This window comes from Mauremys reevesii, linkage group 1 (assembly GCF_016161935.1).
Source record: "Mauremys reevesii isolate NIE-2019 linkage group 1, ASM1616193v1, whole genome shotgun sequence".
Classification (NCBI taxonomy): Eukaryota; Metazoa; Chordata; order Testudines; family Geoemydidae; genus Mauremys; species Mauremys reevesii.
In genome coordinates, this window is record NC_052623.1 from 4773160 (window position 1) to 4792717 (window position 19558).

Here is a 19558-nt window from a genome sequence, read left to right on the forward strand (position 1 = left end):
TCACTTCAGGGGAAGAGACTCAGTAAAAGCAACACCAACAGGATGTGCCCGTGGGTAGATGGCAGCCAGAGGCCTTACCTGAAGGCAGAGGTCTCCTCTTCCCCCCAAAGCAGCCATGAAATAAGTGGGGAAGGGGGCTAAAGGCAGGATAGAGACTGGATTCGTGTTTGCACTGGATTTGTTCTCCTCCCCTTTGTCCATTTCCTCCCAGTCTCCCCCAGGAGGAATTGAAAACGGATGTTCCAGGCTGAGTCAGACTTTCCAGCACTGCCCCGGCTGGAGGGCGCTTGGATTCTCACAGCTGAACTCTCTGCCTGCTCCTCTGGCTCATCAGGGGTATTTCTCTGGTGTGGAGCACAGGGCTTTTCAAGCCCTGAAACTTCACTGAATGAATTCTCCTGACAAGGGCAACAGGGGCATCATGTCCACCTGTATTCAAGTTACTAACACGCTGTAGCTGGCCAGCCTGGTTTGACCTTTGTCTGTAGCTAAAGGCAAAGGGGTGGGGGCAGGCCCTGATTTGGCTGCATTATTGTGTTGATTATTTATGATCATTATTTGTATTGTGGAAGTCTCCAGAGGCCCCGCTCCAGTTCAGGGCCCCTTGTGCTGGGCTCTTCACACATACAGAAGGAGAAACAGTCCCTGATTCAAGGAGCTTGTAAATGTAATTAAGACAAGACACAGCTACTATATTTAAACAGCCAGAAAGGAGATGGGGGAGGAACAGCACCAAGAACGGGTGGTTCCATAGGCTACTGGTGGGTGTGAGACAGCAGAAATGCTCAGCCCGGCCTGACTGTTATAATATGTGTCCTGGGGCTTTGAGAGCAGATCACATGTTCGGGGAACTAGACTGGGGCGAGCGAGAACCGGCCATTGAGTGGCGGCTGCACCAGACACACAGCTGGGAGCGTGTGGCTCTCCGTTAGCTTTTGTAACTCTGCTTTAGTTCTAATCATGCCTCCCTTCTTACAGTGCAGACTGAGCCTCCTTCTGATGAGTTCCCAGGACAACCCCAGGTAGCAGCGAGGAGACCAGAGGAGAGGGCAGAGATAATAGGGCTGCGGTGAGGGAACAAAGGAGATGGAACAACTGAAAGCCCCCAAGGAATTGAAACTCTCGCATAATGCAGCAGAGTCTGGGAAGAGATTCAGGCAGAGTTTTGAGATATTTCTATGCAAACAGTTGGGTTTTGTAAGAAAGGCAACCAGCATTGAGGTCAGGCTTTGTCTACATTAGCCCTTCTGTTGGTAAAACTTTTTTCGATTAGGAGTGTGAAAAAATCACCCCACTGATTGACAAAAGGCCACTGTGGACAGCAGAAAGTCAGCAGGAGATGCCTGTGCGGGGTGGTTTAATTATGCCGGTGGCAGGGACGGCTCTAGGTATTTTGCCGCCCCAAGCAAAAGAAAAAAAAAAACTCCCAGAGCGCAAGTGCCGCCCCTAGAATTGTGCCGCCCCAAGCACGTGCTTGTTTTGCAGGTGCCTAGAGCCGGTCCTGGCTGGTGGGAGCATAGAGCGGCTATATGGGAGACCTTACAGTGGCATAACTGCAGCAGTACAGCTGTGACACTGTAAGGTCTGTAGTGTAGACATAGCCGCAGTCAGGAAGAGGGGAGCTAGTCTCCATTGCTCCTGGGTCAGCCCTCAGGTACACAGGTATCTTGCAAGTAAACAGAGCCATTCACAGGTCATTGATTCTGAAGCAACCTTAATGACTTCCACTCAATATGTTTACATCAGTGATACAAGTTTATATCTTATTCTCCTGACTCCAGACATAGAACAAATACATGCAAACGAATGGGATGAACACACTTAGTAGATTACAGGCTTTCTAATGACACCATACAAGATACCTTTTGTATAAAGCATATTCCAGTTACACCATGTTCACATTCGTAAGCATATTTCTATAAAACATATGGAGTGCAACGTCACATTTATAACTTCCCATACAATGATAACAATACATACAATCCAACAGGATGGTACCTCACAAGACATACTTTGTACAAAATGCAACATAATTATATCATAATCATAATATAAGCATATTTCGATGGGGAATGTGGGGTGCAGAGTGTCAAATTGGTAACTGTTAATACTGATGAAGAAAGGGCAAAAAATGTTCAATAATACTCTCTGTGCTATATTTGGAAAGAAGCAGGATGATGCACTGAGATAACATGAATGTCTTTCCATTCCACTGGTAGCTATGGAGGATGGTAAACAGCACCTACTGTGACCATGACCTTGAATGGTTCATCCGCAATGTGCTGGCTAGACTGCATGTTAACTACCTTGTGGGTGTTACCCAGGAGCAAACACATTTGAAATACTGGTACAGAGGCAATGTTCATAACTTTAGGTACAAAAATAATACATGCACACAAATAGGGTGACCATATTCAACAAATCATAACTATTCCATTGATACCTTACGTGATATACATAAAACATATCATCATATCACTGTGGTAAGTATGGGTGTTGCTTTGAGATGCTGAATGTCACTCCTCCCCCCTTACTTTACTGCAGAGTGTTAGTCACTGTCTGATGCAGACACAGTGTGCCCAATGCCCCCTTAAGTTTTGAACATACAACTCCCAAGAGTTGCAAGCATTGTAGTGTTACCCAGAGGTGTTGTTGCAAAGTTCTGTGTAGCTTTAAACACTTTGTAGATCAGCCTAGTGATCTCAAAAGTCCGTTAGTGCACCTTCTCTTTCACTAGAAAATATCTCTTTGTATTTCTGCAGCATTGGTAAACATTGTGTTTTTTCTAATAACGCAATAAAGGTATTCATCAGTGCCATGAGGTGGTCTGCCTCAGTTTCCCCTTCCACACAGCAGACCAGATTTATTAGATTGCCTGCTGTGACAAGCTTTGAGCCTATTTACAAGTGTTAGTGAGAAGAATTCAGTACCAAAATCTTTAGCATGAGATTTAACACCCCCACCAAATCTTTTAGCACAGGTAGGCATTTCCAAGTATTTTTATTACACCACACTTTTTGCTTGGACAGTTTCCTTTGTTCAAAACCCTTTGTGTCTTTCAAATCCTACCTGAATCTTAACATGTGTTTAATTACTGATTTTTGTTTCCCCTCCGTGTTCCCTTCAGTAGGGATCTCATTCTAAGGTCATTTTTCCACCCCCAGAACCAGGACTTAGAGAGTTGTGATCTGTGCTCTCTGGAATAAGAGGCGTGTCTTCTCCCAGCAGCTTTTTCATAGCTGCTTTCTGTGTCTTCCCAACCGTGGTCCGAAGCCTGATCAGTGTAAGTTTCTTACCCAGTGTGCCTCATCCTCAATGCGGTAAGGACAATGCACCAGCCCTGAGCAGATTTCCCTTTACACTTCAGACACCACACTTGTGACTCAGTGTGCCTGGAGCAGCCTTCAACGGACATGCCAAGGTCAGGACTGGCTGCAAAAGGGAGAGCAGATCCTCTCAGGACTGGTGGGTAACACTGAACTTAAGCTCCCCAGCCAGTCACAAACTGTGCTTCTGATCCCCCACGCTGCTTATCAAGGAGCAAGAAAAGAAATCACACAATCCGCTTATTGCATTCCAGTCTCTGTTTCCCAATCAGCACCTCGGTCCAGTACAGTGAGAAGCTTTTTAAAAAACTCTGCTCACATATTCAAAATGATCTTCTGACCCCAAAGGGTCAGCCATGTCACCAGGTCAGTATAGGGTTGGATCTTATCCAGATATCACGCTGCCAGCCAATCCTTAATATCTAAAACTAAAGGTTTCTTATAAAGAAAAAAGAAGGAACAAGAAGGCATCTGTTAAATGGTAAAACAGTCACATACACACAAAGACTTCAAAGTCCATATATCAGGTTCCTAGCAGTACTGGTGAGTTTGCTGGCTTGAAAGTCCCTCTGGAACAGATCCACAGCTTGGATGGGTCATTCCGTCATTTCAGAGCTTCAGTTTGTAGCAAGGTTCCTCCAGAAGTAAGAAGCAGGATTGAGGGAAAATGGAGAAATTGCAGATGCCTTTTCATAGTCCTTTGCCATGCGGCCTGTGCTTCCTTTGTTTCAAACACAAGCTGCCCAGAACATGGCTGGAAAGCTTTAGAGTTCTGTCCATAGGCAGGTCCCTGCCTGCCTTGCTGAGTCACAAGGTGTATCTGCCTTCTCTCAATAGGTCATTTCTATGGCAATGGCCCTCAATGAGCCATCAAGCAGGCTAGGCAGCGCTGATGCCAAACTGACTGGGGTGTCACCCAGAAGCACAGCACAAGTTTGAAATACAGACATACGTATCTATAGCTCATAATACAAAGGTGATACAAATGCATGAACAAGATTATCATATCTGGCAAATTATAACATTTTTGCAGCTACCTCACATGGTATATCTCCTAGAACTCATTGTGATACTTTACTATATTAATATTCATCATATCCTCAAGTATCCCCCAGATTCCACACACTGTCACAACACTGTTTTAGGTAAAAAATATAAAGAAGATTTATTAACTGCAGAAAGATAATTTAAAATCTGTTAGACTATCCACAGGAAAGTCCATCAGATGGAGATAAGCTTCTTCCATGGCCAATTGTGTTCACTAATGGGCCACAAGTTGAATAGTCCAGCAAACCATAATTTTTCCATTAGCACCTGACATGACAAATTTTGGACCCGATTTGTTTTAATTATATAATAATGGTGAATATGGAGATGCCAGGATTTTGTTTTGGGGCACAGAGTGTCACAGCAATATATCTGTGGAACTAGCGCTGTCTGAGATCCAATTTTGTATTTTTCTATAAGACATTCATCCATGTCCTGGAAAAGACTGCACCCTGGTCTATACCACAGGAGAAAAGCAAGCCAAGGTATCAAGCAAAGGAAAATGAAAGAGTGATTTCCTCACTACCTATCACACACACAGCACGACACCCTGACAATGATTAGGGGTATGGAATGGCTGCTATATGAGGAGAGATTCATAAGACTGGGACTTTTCAGCTTGGAAAAGAGAGGACTATAGAGAGAGGGGAAGACATGAGAGAGGTCTATACAAATAATGACTGGTGTGGAAAAATTGAATAAGGAAATCTTATTTACTCCTTTATATAACACAGGAACTGAGTGTCACCCATTCAAATTAATAGGCAGCAGATTTAAAACAAATAAAAGAAAGTATTGCTTCATAGTCAACCTGTGGAACTGTTTTCAAGAGGATATCATCAAAGCTAAAACTATAACATGGTTCCAAAATGAACAAGATCAGTTCCAGGAGGAGAGTGAAACAATAGATATTAGTCAGAATGGGCTGGGATAGTGTCCCTAGCCTCCATTTGCCAAAAGCTGGGAGTGGGAGACAGGGCATGAATCATTTGATGATTGCCATGTTCTGTTAATTTGCACCGAAGCACCTGGAATTGGCCACTGTCGGAATATAGGATAGTCTATCTGTCCCTCACTGAAGCAGCAAAGAATCCTGTGGCACCTTATAGACTAACAGACGTTTTGCAGCATGAGCTTTCGTGGGTGAATACCCACTTCTTCGGATGCAAGAACTTGCATCCGAAGAAGTGGGTATTCACCCACGAAAGCTCATGCTGCAAAACGTCTGTTAGTCTATAAGGTGCCACAGGATTCTTTGCTGCTTCTACAGAACCAGACTAACACGGCTACCCCTCTGATACTGTCCCTCACTGCAAGAACTTGCATCCGAAGAAGTGGGTATTCACCCACGAAAGCTCATGCTGCAAAACGTCTGTTAGTCTATAAGGTGCCACAGGATTCTTTGCTGCTTCTACAGAACCAGACTAACACGGCTACCCCTCTGATACTGTCCCTCACTGTAACCCATTAGATCCCACTCTGTTTCCAGAGCTGAGGTAGAATGCAGGAGTCCTGATGGGGTCTTACTCTATCTCTCCGTAGAGTTAGTAACAAAGTAAGAAGATACATTAAAATTTTAAACCTAACCAGTGTCCCTCAAGTGACCAGCCACAAGATGTCATGACATGTTAGTATTAGAGCTTAGCGGGTGGAATATTTATTTAATTTTATTTCCTTTAGATATAAATTAGATGACAAGAGCATTATAACTAATTGCTAAATTACATGCCAAAAATTCGATTTTTCAAGAGAGTAAATGCCCCCTGGAATCACGGTTAAAGTTGCCACCTATACCAAAATCTGAAATGGCTCCCCTGATGCTGGGAATGGGAGAAGGGAGGTGCAAATTGTGGAGAGTTATGTCTTGGCTTCAGATAAAGTGATGGCAGAGACAATCCATGATACACATCGAAAACCCGTAAGAACATAAGAATGGCCCTACTGGGTCAGACCAAAGGTCCATCGAGCCCAGTATCCTGTCTACCAACAGTGGCCAATGCCAGGTGTCCCAGAGGGAGTATACCTAACAGGCAATGATCAAGTGATCTTTCTCCTGCCATCCATCTCCACCTTCTGACAAACAGAGGCTAGGGACACCATTCCTTACCCATCCTGGCCAATAGCCATTAATGGACTTAACCTCCATGAATTTATCTAGTTTTCTTTTAAACCCTGTTATAGTCCTATCCTTCACAACTTCCTTAGGCAAGGAGTTCCACAGGTTAACTGTGTGCTGTGTGAAGAAGAGCTTCCTTTTATTTGTTTTATACCTGCTGCCCATTAATTTAATTTGCTGGCCCCTAGTTCTTATATTATGGGAATAAGTAAATAACTTTTCCTTATTCGTTTTCTCCACATCACTCATGATTTTATAGACCTCTATCATAACCCCCCTTAGTCTCCTCTTTTCCAAGCTGAAGAGTCCTATCCTCTTTAATCTTTCCTCATATGGGACCCTCTCCAAACCCCTAATCATTTTATTTGCCTTTCTCTGAACCTTTTCTAGTGCCAGTATATCTTTTTTGAGAAGAGGAGACCACATCTGAACACAGTATTCAAGATGTGGGCATACCATGGATTTATATAAGGGCAATAAGATATTCTCCATCTTATTCTCTATCCCTTTTTGAATGATTCCTAACATCCTGTTTGCTTTTCTTTCTGCCGCTGCACACTGTGTGGACATCTTCAGAGAACTATCCACGATGACTCCAAGATCTCTTTCTGGAGTGGTAACAACTAATTTAGCCCCTATTATATTGTATGTATAGTTGGGGTTATTTTTTTCCAATGTGCATTACTTTACATTTATCTACATCAAATTTCATGTGCCATTTTGTTGCCCAGTCACTTAGTTTTGTGGGATCTTTTTGAAGTTCTTCACAGTCTGCTTTGGTCTTAACTATCTTGAGCAGTTTAGTATCATCTGCAAACTTTGCCACCTCACTGTTTACCCTTTTCTCCAGATCATTTATGAATAAATTGAATAGGATTGGCCCTAGGACTGACCCTTGGGGAACACCACTAGTTACCCCTCTCCATTCTGAAAATTTACCATTTATTCCTACCCTTTGTTCCCAGTCTTTTAACCAGTTCTCAATCCATGAAAGCATCTTCCCTCTTATCACATGACAACTTAATTTACGTAAGAGCCTTTGGTGAAGGACCCTGTCAAGGCCTTTCTGGAAATCTAAGTACACTATGTCCACTGGATCCCCCTTGTCCACATGTTTGTTGACCCCTTCAAAGAACTCTAATAGATTAGTAAGGCATGATTTCCCTTTACAGAAACCATGTTGACTTTTGCCCAACAATTTACGTTCTTCTGTGTGTTGTCATAACCAGATAGTTAAGGGTTAATGCCTCTTTTACCTGTAAAGGGTTAAGAAGTTCACCTAGCCTAGCTGACACCTGACTAGAGGAACCAATGGGGGAACAAAATGTTTCCTTTGTTTAGAGTCAGTTTCAGTTTTGGCTGGAGTGGAAAAGATCAAGGAATCAGCCTCTTATCAGAGTAATGAGTTAGAAGGAAGGAAAAAAAATAGGTTTATGTTTATTTTCTTTTTGTAACTTGTCTTGGCATTAGGGGAATAATCAAACTGGGAATTCTTTTGTGTACTAGTTTTGCCCAGGGGAACATCCTCTGTGTTTTGAATCTGTTGTCTGTGAGATCAGCTTGTATGCTGTCTCCCAGTGGGTTGTTTTTTTCCCTTTACCTTTCTTTTCTTTAATTAAAAGCCTTCTTTTTTAAGAACCTGATTGATTTTTCCTTGTTTTTAGATCCAAGGGGATTGGATCTGGACTCACCAGGGATTGGTGGGGGGAAAATGAGGGGGGAAGGAGTAATTCTTCCTTGTGTTAAGATCCAAGGGGTTTGGATCGGTGTTCACCAGGGAATTGGTGGAGGAGTCTCTCAAGGCTACCCGGGGAGGGGAAGGTTTTGGGGGGGAAGACAGAGTTTTCCAGATGACTCAAACATTTGGATCATGGCAGCCCATTGATCTAAGATGGCAATTAAGCTTAGGAGGTCCTCATGCAGGTCCCCACATCTATACTCTAAGGTTCAGAGTGGGGGTGAAACCTATGACAGTGTCTGACAATTTTATTCTTTACTATTGTTTCAACTAATTTGTCCGGTACTGATGGTAGACTTACCGGTCCATAATTGCTGGGATCACCTCTAGAGCCCTTTTTAAATATTGGCGTTACATTAGCTATCTTCCAGTCACTGGGTACAGAAGCCGATTTAAAGGACAGGTTACAAACCATAGTTAATAATTCCACAATTACACATTTGAGTTCTTTCAGAAAGCACAAGTCAACCAGTGTTCACTGACAAAGAGCCAAGTGTTGAAAAACAGCCCCTTACAGTGCAACGAAGGTCGTGGCAGGGGTAAGCATAAACAGGGGCTGCAAAAATAGCAGGGAAATTAGAGGGCAATTATTGGGCCAAAATCAAGACCAGAACTGCCCACTTGGAGGGGGGAGGGCTGCTGATTACAATAAAGGGGAAATGCAAAAGGATCACAGTGGTCCCTGTCTCCCACTCCTCGGGATGTGGGAGAAGTGAATGAGAAGTTCTGCAGGGTGTAGCTGAGCAGCTGCTGCTACAATAACCTGGCCCTACCAAAGACTCCAGTCTCCGTGTTTTCCTGTGCATCCGTTGGTTGTGTCTGAAGACACAGGATATCCCAACAGAAATGATCCAGGGAGTGACAGGGGGAGGGGAAAAGAGAAATAGGTGACGGGGTGGGACTACAGAGAGACGAGGCTGGGCAGGGGCGGAGTCTTAGCAGAAGAGGTGGGGCAAGGGGCATGTTTCCAGGGGTCCAGTTGCCAGCAGTTGGAAAGATAGCAAGACAGTGAATTGTATATACATCAGGTCTCCCAGTTTCTCAGGCCAGGAAAGGATTTAATGTCTCTTTTGACTGTCCAGTCAGTGATTCAGGGAAGAGGGCCAGTACGATGTCACCAGCCAGCTCTGCATGGAGCTCAGTCTGAGAGCCAGAGCACCAGGAGAAAACTTTAGGTCCCTTTATGAGTAAAGAGCCGGAGCAGCCTGTCCCAGATCTGTTTGGTCCTCACTCCGTAGATGATGGGGTGTAGCATTGGGGGCACAAGAAGGTACATGCTGGCAATGAGAATGTGGAAATGCAGGGGCACATTCTGGCCAAACCGGTGTGTGAGGAAGGAGAAGAGAGCGGGGATGTAAAAGGCCAAAATGACACAGAGGTGGGAGCCGCAGGTCCCAAAAGTCTTTAGCCGGGCGTCCCTTCTGGGGAGACTGAAGATGGCTCTAAGTATCTGGATATAGGACACAGCAATAAAAAAAAAATCCAGACCGATCAAACAGAATGCCACAGAGAGGCTGTAGTAACTACTGATGCGAATATCGGCACAGGCCAGTTTCACCACGGCTATGTGCTCACAGTACGAGTGGGAGATGATGTTGGTTCTACAATATGGCCACTGCTTTGCCAGGAAGGGAAAAGGTAGTATGAGCATGCTGCCGCGCAGCACCAAGGCTAAGCCAATCTTCACCACCATGGAGTTTGTCAGGATGGTGGAATGTCTCAGGGGATCACAGATGGCCACATAGCGATCAAAAGCCATGGCCACAAAGATCCCAGACTCCATCACTGAGAAGCAGTGAATGAAGTACAGCTGGGTGAGGCAGGCACTGAATTTGATCTCCCTGGAATTGAACCAGAAAATGCTCAGCATTTTAGGTAGGATGGATGTGGACAGTACCAGGTCGGTGACAGCCAGCATGCAGAGAAAATAGTACATAGGCCCATGGAGGCTTGGCTCTATCTTCACAATGATCAGGATGGTGATGTTTCCCAAGATGGCTATGGCGTACATGGTGCAGAAGGGGATGGAGATCCAGACATGGGCCATCTCCAAGCCAGGAATGCCCAGCAGGATGAAGGTGGAGGGGTTGGTGAACTCAGTTGTGTTGGAATCTGACATGGAGAAGGGGAGAAAGTGTCCAAATGTGAGGCAGAACGGTGTCTCCTTCATGTACCGTTTGTTCCCACTGACTTCCTGTATGTTTCCATGGTGTACGGTGATGGTAGGAGTACAAAAGCCTAGATGGAAAAGCAATGTTAGTACGAGACACTACATGCACTAGTGGAGGCTGTTCTCATGGGTGAAGCAGATTGGTCGCTCTTCACACACTGAAAAATGACATTTTCATTATTCATAGAAATGAATTATGAATAACTGACCCTACTAATGCCAATTCCATATTTCATGCTGCACCACGTTTCTATAATTCCTACACATCACAGTGTGGGAAACCTTAAGAGGCACCAGCAGGAAACACAAGCATGTATACTGGTTATCCATCATTGTTCCTTAATGAAATGAAAGCCAGCTAGGAAGTCCATTCTGTGTGGAGTTCCCCTTCACCCTCTTGCTCAAAATCTGAGAATGCAAAAAAAAAAAAACAAAAAAAAACCTTTCCTAGACATGTGCCAGGGGAAAACATTCCAGCTAGAACAGACCTGAGGGGAAAGGCCTGGACATTGCTAATAGCCGCCCCCTGGGAACACCTGCCCATTCAGATGCCTAAGGAATGGGATGGAGAATAACCTACTCTGGATATGAGCTCAGTTTTGGTCACCCAGTCTCTCTAAAAGATACAGCATTTTAAAGGGGGTTTCTGAGACACGCTGTGAGGATGTAGGAGGTTGCCATATGCAGACAGACTGAAAAGTCTGTGACTGTTGAGTTTAAAGAAGAGACAAAGAAGGGGGCATATGATAAGGAGAGAAAAATAAAGAATGGAACTGATTACATTCACACTGACAATTCCAGAACGGTTCCCAACCAGTGATATCTATAGACATTTAGTGCTACAAAAGGGTTAATTCCCCAAAACTGAGGAAAATTATCTGGACATTTCAAAAAGGATCTTGAAAACTGGAGAGGTTGCAGAAAAGAGCCACAAAAATGATTGGGGGCTGGAGAAAATGTCAGAGAGTGAGAGATTTTGAGAGCTTCATTTATTTATCTCACCAAAAGGCGATCAGGCTGAGGAGACTGTCATGGAGTTATAAGAGGCTGTGTGATCTAGTTGAGAAAGGCAGAGCAAGACCTAATGGATGGAAGCTGAACCCAAACAAATTCCAGGTGGAAATAGGGACCCATTTTTTAGCACTGAGGGTGATTAACCATTGGAACAAATTGCGAAGGGGAGTGGTGGATTCTCCAACTCCCCATGGCTACAGACCCCGACTGGATGCTTTTATGGAAGATCTGCTTGTGGGCTTGTCTACACTCAAAATGCTACAGAGGGGCAGCCTTAGCACTTCAGCATACACACTACTTACACGGATGCTGGGGTTCTCCCTTCAGCATGAGTAATTCACCCCCCTGAGAGGTGGTATCTAGGTCAATGAAAGAATTCTCCTGTTGACATCATGCTTTCTACACCGTGGTTAGATTGATATGGCTACATTTCCCAGGGGTGTGGATTTTTTTGCTATTGCAAAAAAAAATGCAGTTTTGGGTTGCATTAACAGAAACATAGCATTCAAGTCACCCGAGGGGATAATATTCCACTACTGGGTGCTGGTTAGGCCTCAGCTGGAGTACTGTGTCCACTTTGGGCCACCCATCTAGAGGAAGGATGTAGAGAAACTGGAAAGGATCCAGATGCAAGAGACAAAAATTACCTAGGGAATCAATACAAGCCATAAGATCAAAGACTGAAGGAATGGGGTATGTTTAATTTGGAAAAAGGAGATGAAGAGGGGACATGAGAGCAGACTTCAGCTCCTTGAAAGGGTGCCATAGAAGAGATGGAGAAAAGTTGTTCTGCTTTACCACATAGATTCATATAACTACATCTCTCAGAGGTTGGATTTTTTCTGCTGCTTCAAAAAAAGGCAAATGCAATGCTAGGTAGTATTAGCAGAGGCATAACGTGCAAGTCACAGTAGGATATGTTACCGCTTTCTTCTGCGCTGCTTAGGCCTTAGTTAGAGCAGTGAGTCCAGTGTTGGTCACTGCTGTATAGAAAGGATGTAGATTACCTGGAGAGGATCCAGAGGCCAGTGACAAAGACGGTCACAGGGAGGAACCAGGCATGTTTAGATTGAAAAAGACAAATTTAAGGGGGGACATGATATCGGTCTTCAAATAGTTGGAAGGCTGCCATAAAAAAACTGGAGGAAAGTTGCCCTATCTTGCCACAGAGGGCAGGAGAAGAGGCAATGGGTTCAAACTAGAGCACAGCAAATTTAGATGAAATCTCAGAAAAAAAACTTCCTAACTGTTAGAACAGTAGGACACAGGAACAGTCACCTAGGCAGTTCATGGAAGTTCCTTTACTGGAGGTTTTCCAAAGAAGGCTGGATAGTCATTGTTTGGGATGTTTTAGATGCAACCAATCCTGCATTTTGACAGGGAGTTAGAATAGAGGATACTTTTGGTCCCTTCTCATCCTGTGGATCTATGATTCTGTGATGTAAAATCCTAGTGTAAAATCCTAATCCTAAAACTAGGTCTTAGTCACACACAAGTTATGGAGCCCAGTACAGGGTAACTGACTGACATTTAATGGCTTGTGTTATTCAGGAGGTCAGACTGGATGATCAAATGGTCCCTTCTGACACTAAACCCTATGAACCTATCGATAAAGTAACTAGATCAGATATTAATATTTACTGTGTCTCACAACACACAAAAAAGGGAACATTCAATTACATTGAAAGTCTGAACATATAACACTGATAAAAGAAAATTGTTAACATAATCCATATTAGGCCTATGGGTCATCAGCTGCAGATGGGGATGCACAGAAAAGTGTTACATTTTGGTCCATGATACTAGAGCAAACTCATCACCAGTAGAATAAGTCCTGGGATGCTTCATGGCTATGCAGAGTGGAAAGGACCACAAACCTATTCTCTAGCCCATCACTCCCATGTTGCACTGAGTTTGTCGAGCAGGTGAGCTGCACAGCAAGAGATGGGTACCTGTGATTTCTGAGATGGAAGTGTCTTCCCTGGGAATCCCCTTCAGGTATCCATGATCCACACCTCTCTCACCCCAATATCTGAAGCAACAACCCACTCTGAGAGCTGACCAGGGATATGCACCTTTCATAATATAGCTTTGTGAAATCCCAGTGGGGTTCACCCAGCCTCTAGTGGAGAAGTGGCATCTTAATGTAAACAGGCTAGAGAAAAGCCTGTCTGCAATTCTGTGCTATTTATCCAGCTTTAGAAGTAAATAGTAATTAAGGGACCTTCCCAAAGGGAGATGAGAACTCTTGGGCTCTGTGGCTGAGTCAGAGAGGAATTGGCTGCTCTGTGTATTTGTACATATTTAAAAATTATAGTTGATTAGTAAAAAAAACTAGGGATAATGCCTAGGTGGCCTCATGGCCTGATACCCTGTAAATGCCCAAGTTGGATGGGTAGACAGTAGACAGACAGATCTAGAAAAAGATCGCTGAGGGGAGATAGAAACATTTTTCTGCAGACAGACAGCTAAATCTGGCCTTAAGGCCTCTTGGCTGGGAGCATCTTCATGTGCTGGGACCCCTGCTCAGGGTCCCCCCTTGCTTTCTCCAACTGGCATTACCAGCAGATCGAGGGACGTGATCATTCCCCTCTATTCAACATTGGTGAGGCCTCATCTGGAGTACTGTGCCCTGGCTGGGATGATTTAGCTGGGAATTGGTCCTGATTTGAGCAGGGGGTCAGACTACATGCCTCCTGAGGTCCCTTCCAACCCTGATATTCTATGATTCTCACTTCACCTTACACCAGACTGCTCCAGTCCCAGCTCCAGTCCCAGCTCCAGCCCCAGCACTGCTGCTGCTCTTCCTCCAGCTCCCTGGGCTGCTTCTCTGTCCCCTCTGGTTAGGGCTGGTGCAGCTCTGCTGTGGCTCTGCTCCCATCACTGACCTGCTCCCTGGGATGTTTCTCTGACCCCTCTGGCTCTGGCTGCAGATCTGCTCCCAGATCATCCTGGGCCCCTGCTCCCCCCCTTAGCTCGGCCACTCTCTGGCCCAGCTAGCCCCAGCTGATATGGAGTATAGATCCCCTTGGCCTCCTGACTTCCTATTTGGCCTGCCTGCCCTGTCAATCCAGCTGACCCAGAGCTTTGGCCTCTCCCCATTATCCCAGGGGCCTCTCAGTCTCAGAGGCCTGTTTTCCCATGGACCCTTCCCCTTCCTTTTGTTATTAAAAGTCGGCCAATCAAAAATCCTCTCTTACTTTTAGTGAGGGGCCAACAGTCCCTTTCCATCCCCCCGGCTAAAATTCTCCCATAGCCACAATGTTCACACCAGCTCCCATATTAACACCATTTACCTGCATTATATTATATAAAAGAACCTATAAACAACTAATAAAAGAAGATTTAACATATTTAACATCCCATGTCCACTTCTATACACTATACATGACAATACTCATTAAAACATTACATAGAACCAATAACACAGTCATCTATAGGTTTAACAGCCAGTAACATCTTAGTAGTTCTCAGGGGCCTTCTTAAGACTGGTGCTTTGTTACCCATACTTCATATTCACAGAAGTGGACAAGGTGAGTCATGCCTGACCAAAATGATTGCCTTCTCTGATGAGATAACTAGCACTGTGGATATGGGGAAAGTGATGTATGTGATATATCTTGACTTTAACAAAGCTTTTGATACTGTCTCCCAAAGTATTCTTGCCAGCAAGTTAAAAAGTATGGATTGGATAAATGGAGTATAAAGTGGATATACAACTGGCTACATCATTGGGCTATACAGCTCAATGCTTAATCGGAATCAAGCAGAGTGCCCCAAGGGTCTGTCCTGGTGCCGTTCTTTTTTCAACATCCTCATTAATGATCTGCATGATGGGATGCATTGTCCATGAGGTTCAACATGGACAAGTGCAGAGTCCTGCACTTAGGACAGAAGAATCCCATGCACTGCTACAGACTAGGGAGAGACTGGCTAAGCGGCAGTTCTGCAGAAAAGGACCTGGGGATCACAGTGCACAAGAAGCTAGATATGAGTCAGCAGTGTGCCCTTATACCTAACAAGGCTAACGGCATAATGGGCTGCATTTCCACGATCATTGGCAGCAGATTGAGGGAAGTGATTATTCCCCTCTATTCGGCATTGGTGACGACATATCTGGAGTATTGTGTCCAGTTTTGGGCCCCCCACTACAGAAGGGATGTGGACAATTTGGAGAGAGTCCAGCGTAGGGAAATGAAAATGACTAGGGGGCTGAGGCACATGACTTACCAGTCGAGGCTGAGGGAACTGGGCCTATTTAGTCTGCAGAAGAGAAGAATGAGGGGGGGATTTGATAGCAGCCTTCAACTACCTTATGGGGGGTTCCAAAGAGGATGGAGCTCGGCTCATGGCTTTTACGAGTTTTGGCAGATGACAGAACAAGGAGGAATTGTCTCAAGTTGCAGTGGGGGAGGACTAGACTGGATATTAGGAGACGCTATTTCACTAGGAGGGTGGTGAAGCACTGGAATGGGTTCCCTAGGGAGGTGGTGGAATCTCCTTCCTTAGAGGTTTTTAAGGTCAGGCTTGACAAAGCCCTGGCTGGGATGTTTCTATTGGTGTTTGGACCTGCTTTGAGCAGGGGGTTGGACTAGATACCTCCTCAGGTCTCTTCCAACCCTGATATTCTGTGAGTCTGTGATTCTATGAGCCTCAAGGAGTTCAAACTCTCATGCAATGCAAGAGGATCTGGGAGGAAATTCTGACTGAGTTTTGAGGTGTGCTACTGCCAATATACTATTCAGGGTTGTATTTTCTCCTGCAATAGTATTTTGACTTTTGCTTGCCTGTTTGACTTTTTGATATACATATATTGTTATTAATATGTGTAAACAAAGGACAAAGATACTGAGTATTTTGCTTCTGACTAGCCAGAGTGGGAACTCGTAAGTGCAGTTAAATTGTTAGTTGAGTGCACACTTTAAAGATTGCTTTAACCCCTGTCTCAAGGCAAGTTCAAGCAACCAGTTGGGAGGGGCGACAGGGTATTGGGGGAAAGGTATAAAACATAAAAGGCCGAAGTAATGCCTACCCCTGTTCATAGCACAACCTCACTCCTTTCTCCTCCCATGGGGTACAAAAGTGGTGGGATGAAGACCCCAGACCCATGACCCCCCCAAACCAGAACATGACCATCACGTGTAAGGTGTGCCATAAGCAGACAGTTAAGGGTTAATGCCTCTTTTACCTGTAAAGGGTTAAGAAGTTCACCTAGCCTAGCTGACACCTGACCAGAGGAGCCAATGGGGGGACAAGATGTTTTCAAAGAGGGAGGAGAGAAATCAGTCTTTTGTCGTTCAAAAAAGTTTGAGCCGGAGTGAAGGATCCAGGAATCAGCCATCAAACATTTCTTAAAAGTAGTAAGTGTTTAGAGAATGAATGTATTAGATTATGTTTTTTTTCTTTTGTGACTTCATTTTTGCATAAGAGGGAGAATCAAATTGGGTTTCTTTTGTGTAACTTTAAGTTTTTGCCCAGAGGGACATCTTCTGTGTTTTGAATCTGTTGTCTGTGAGAGTAGCTTGCATGCTAATCTCACAGAGGTATTCATTTCACTCTTTTTCTTTAATTAAAAGTTCTCTGTTAAGAACCTGATTGATTTTTCCTTGTTTTAAGATCCAAGGGTTTCTTGGATCTGGGCTCACCAGGAATTGGTTGGAGGTGAATCAGTCTCAATCCTACCAGGAAAAGGGGGATAAAGATGGGAAATATTTGGGGGGAAAACAGAGTTTCCAAATGACTCTCCCATAAATGTTTGTTTAAACTATTTGGTGGTGGCAGCTACTAGATCTAAGCTGGTAAATAAGCTTAGGGGTTATTCACGCAGGCCACCACCTCTGTACCCCAAAGTTCAGAGTGGGGATGACACCTTGACAGCATGCATTTCTGAGGAGTGGGGAATCAGAACACTAGGAAACAAGGCTCTGCATCATCAGAGTTATGGTACACATGCTTGTGGGAAACTAACCCCATTAAATATCATATTGCCTGCACTTTGGACCTCTGGTCTTCTGCTTTCTGTCTGCGTGACAAGAACCAGAGGAGAGGGTGAAGGGAAAGCCCTGTAACACCTTGGTGCCGTGATTCGGATACATCATGTTGGATGGGTGAGTAGCAGCCAGGTAAGTCCTCCTCTGCAACAGCCCATGAGGGCTCTCGTGATGGTCATTGTGTGTTCTGTGAAGCCACCGAAATGGAATTTTTAAATAAATGGATAAAGAAAATCAGGGCCCTTATCAGGTGTGGGGTCGACCTGGGATGAGATTGGGAAGGAGATGGGGGAGCTTTTTGGAGATCCCTAGGGAAAGGAATATCAGAAAAGGGAAATGTTACTACCAGGTTTGTGTGTGGGGATGTCATACTCGGTAAAACAGGAAGCTGATCTACTGCAACATATAAAGGATTTGGAGAAAATAGTGGATCAACAATGGAAAAATAGATACTAGCAGTGGAGGTAGCGTATTTTAAGACATGCGTCCTAAAACTGCATTAGCTTTTTTAACAGCTATATCACATTGGTGGCTCATAGTCATCCTATGATCAACCAATACTCCGAGGTCCTTCTCCTCCTCTGGTACTTCCAACTGATATGTCTCCAAATTATAACTAAAATTCTTGTTGTTAATCCCTAAATGCATGACCTTGCACTTTTCACTGTTAAATTTCATCCTATTACTATTACTCCAGTTTACAAGGTCATCCAGATCTTCCTGTATGATATCCCGGTCCTGCTCTGTGTTAGCAATACCTCCCAGCTTTGTGTCATCCGCAAACTTTATTAGCACATTCCCGCTTTTTGTGCCAAGGTTAGTAATAAAAAGGATAAATAAGATTGGTCCCAAAACTGATCCCTGAGGAACTCCACTAGTAACCTCCCTCCAGCCTGACAGTTCACCTTTCAGTATGACCTGTTGTAGTCTCCCCTTTAACCAGTTCCTTATCCACCTTTCAATTTTCATATTGATCCCCATCTTTTCCAATTTAGCTAATAATTCCCCATCTGGAACCGTGTCAAATGCCTTACTGAAATCGAGGTAAATTAGATCCACAGAATTACATCGACCATTGTGTTGCCCAGTCCTCACCTTTGTAGCTCTTCAGAATCATTCTCACCATTTATTCCTACCCTTTGAGTCCTTTCTTTAAACGGGAGTACCTGGCAATGCTTTCAGGATCATCTAACAAGCCTTAATTTAATTTAATGACACGCCTTTTGTTATCTTAATCACCCAGCCTCTGTTTATTAACAAATTCTCTGTCCCAAGGGTGGAAGCTGGAAGCAGCATGGAACTCATGACATATCACACTCAAGCAGTGTTGCAAGTGACAGCTCCATCTCGGGCTTCGGTGTGCACCGTGAGCAGATTGCAGGTATGAAATCAAAGTGGGCTAAAGGCCTCTGACCTCCCTAAATGTTGCCTCTGCCTAGTTGTGCTCCCTCTGCTCCAGGGCTGGGATGGAAGCTATTCACTCATGTTTGTTTGTATGAACCATCTTATGTCTTTGGGCTTTTACTGTGCTCTTCGCTCACACTCCTTTTGCCCAAGGGAAGGAGGCTGGGGTGGAGGCATCTGTCTATAAATAAGTTGGTCATTAAAGACTATCAGCCATTAACAAGATCTCGCTGGGACAGAAGAAGGGAGTAACTGCATTCTAGATAGAAACCCCTTTTCTCCAGCATCTCTGCAGAGGGTTGGGCATGGAATGAATGGAATTTCCCCAGAAGAGGGAACAGAATGAGGAGGTCGTCATCAGATGCTACCAGTGTGGTGCTCTGCTCTGTTCAATGTTGATATCAGTCAGCTGCATGCGTGTTCCCTCTGTGTGCCGCCCCGGCTCTGGGCAGATAGCTGACACAGCAAACCCCGAGAGAACCCCTAATGACCACAGACTCTAGTAAGGTACGAAGGCACCCGGCCAGGTTATTGTTGAAGAGAAACACAGTCTCCAGCTCCCCTGCATAGAAGTCCAAGGTGCTGCTAAGTGCTGAGTGGGTCTAATATTTATTTAATTTTCTTTCTTTATACAGGAATTAAATACAGTTATCCTGTCACCAACTGCTAAGTTATCTGCCAAAAAAGTAGAATTTTCTAAGTAGCCCCTGGAATCATGATTAAAGTTGCCATTCCTACCAGATTCTGAAATGG

The 19558-nt window shown here is 44.4% G+C and overlaps 1 protein-coding gene across 1 annotated transcript; it reads right to left on the reverse strand.

The window, feature by feature from the left end:
- Positions 1–9398: 9398 nt before the first annotated feature.
- LOC120378439 (olfactory receptor 52R1-like) lies at positions 9399–10346 on the reverse strand. Its single transcript, XM_039497118.1, has one exon. It carries the CDS (start codon positions 10344–10346, stop codon positions 9399–9401), a length of 948 nt encoding a protein of 315 aa, XP_039353052.1.
- Positions 10347–19558: the final 9212 nt, after the last annotated feature.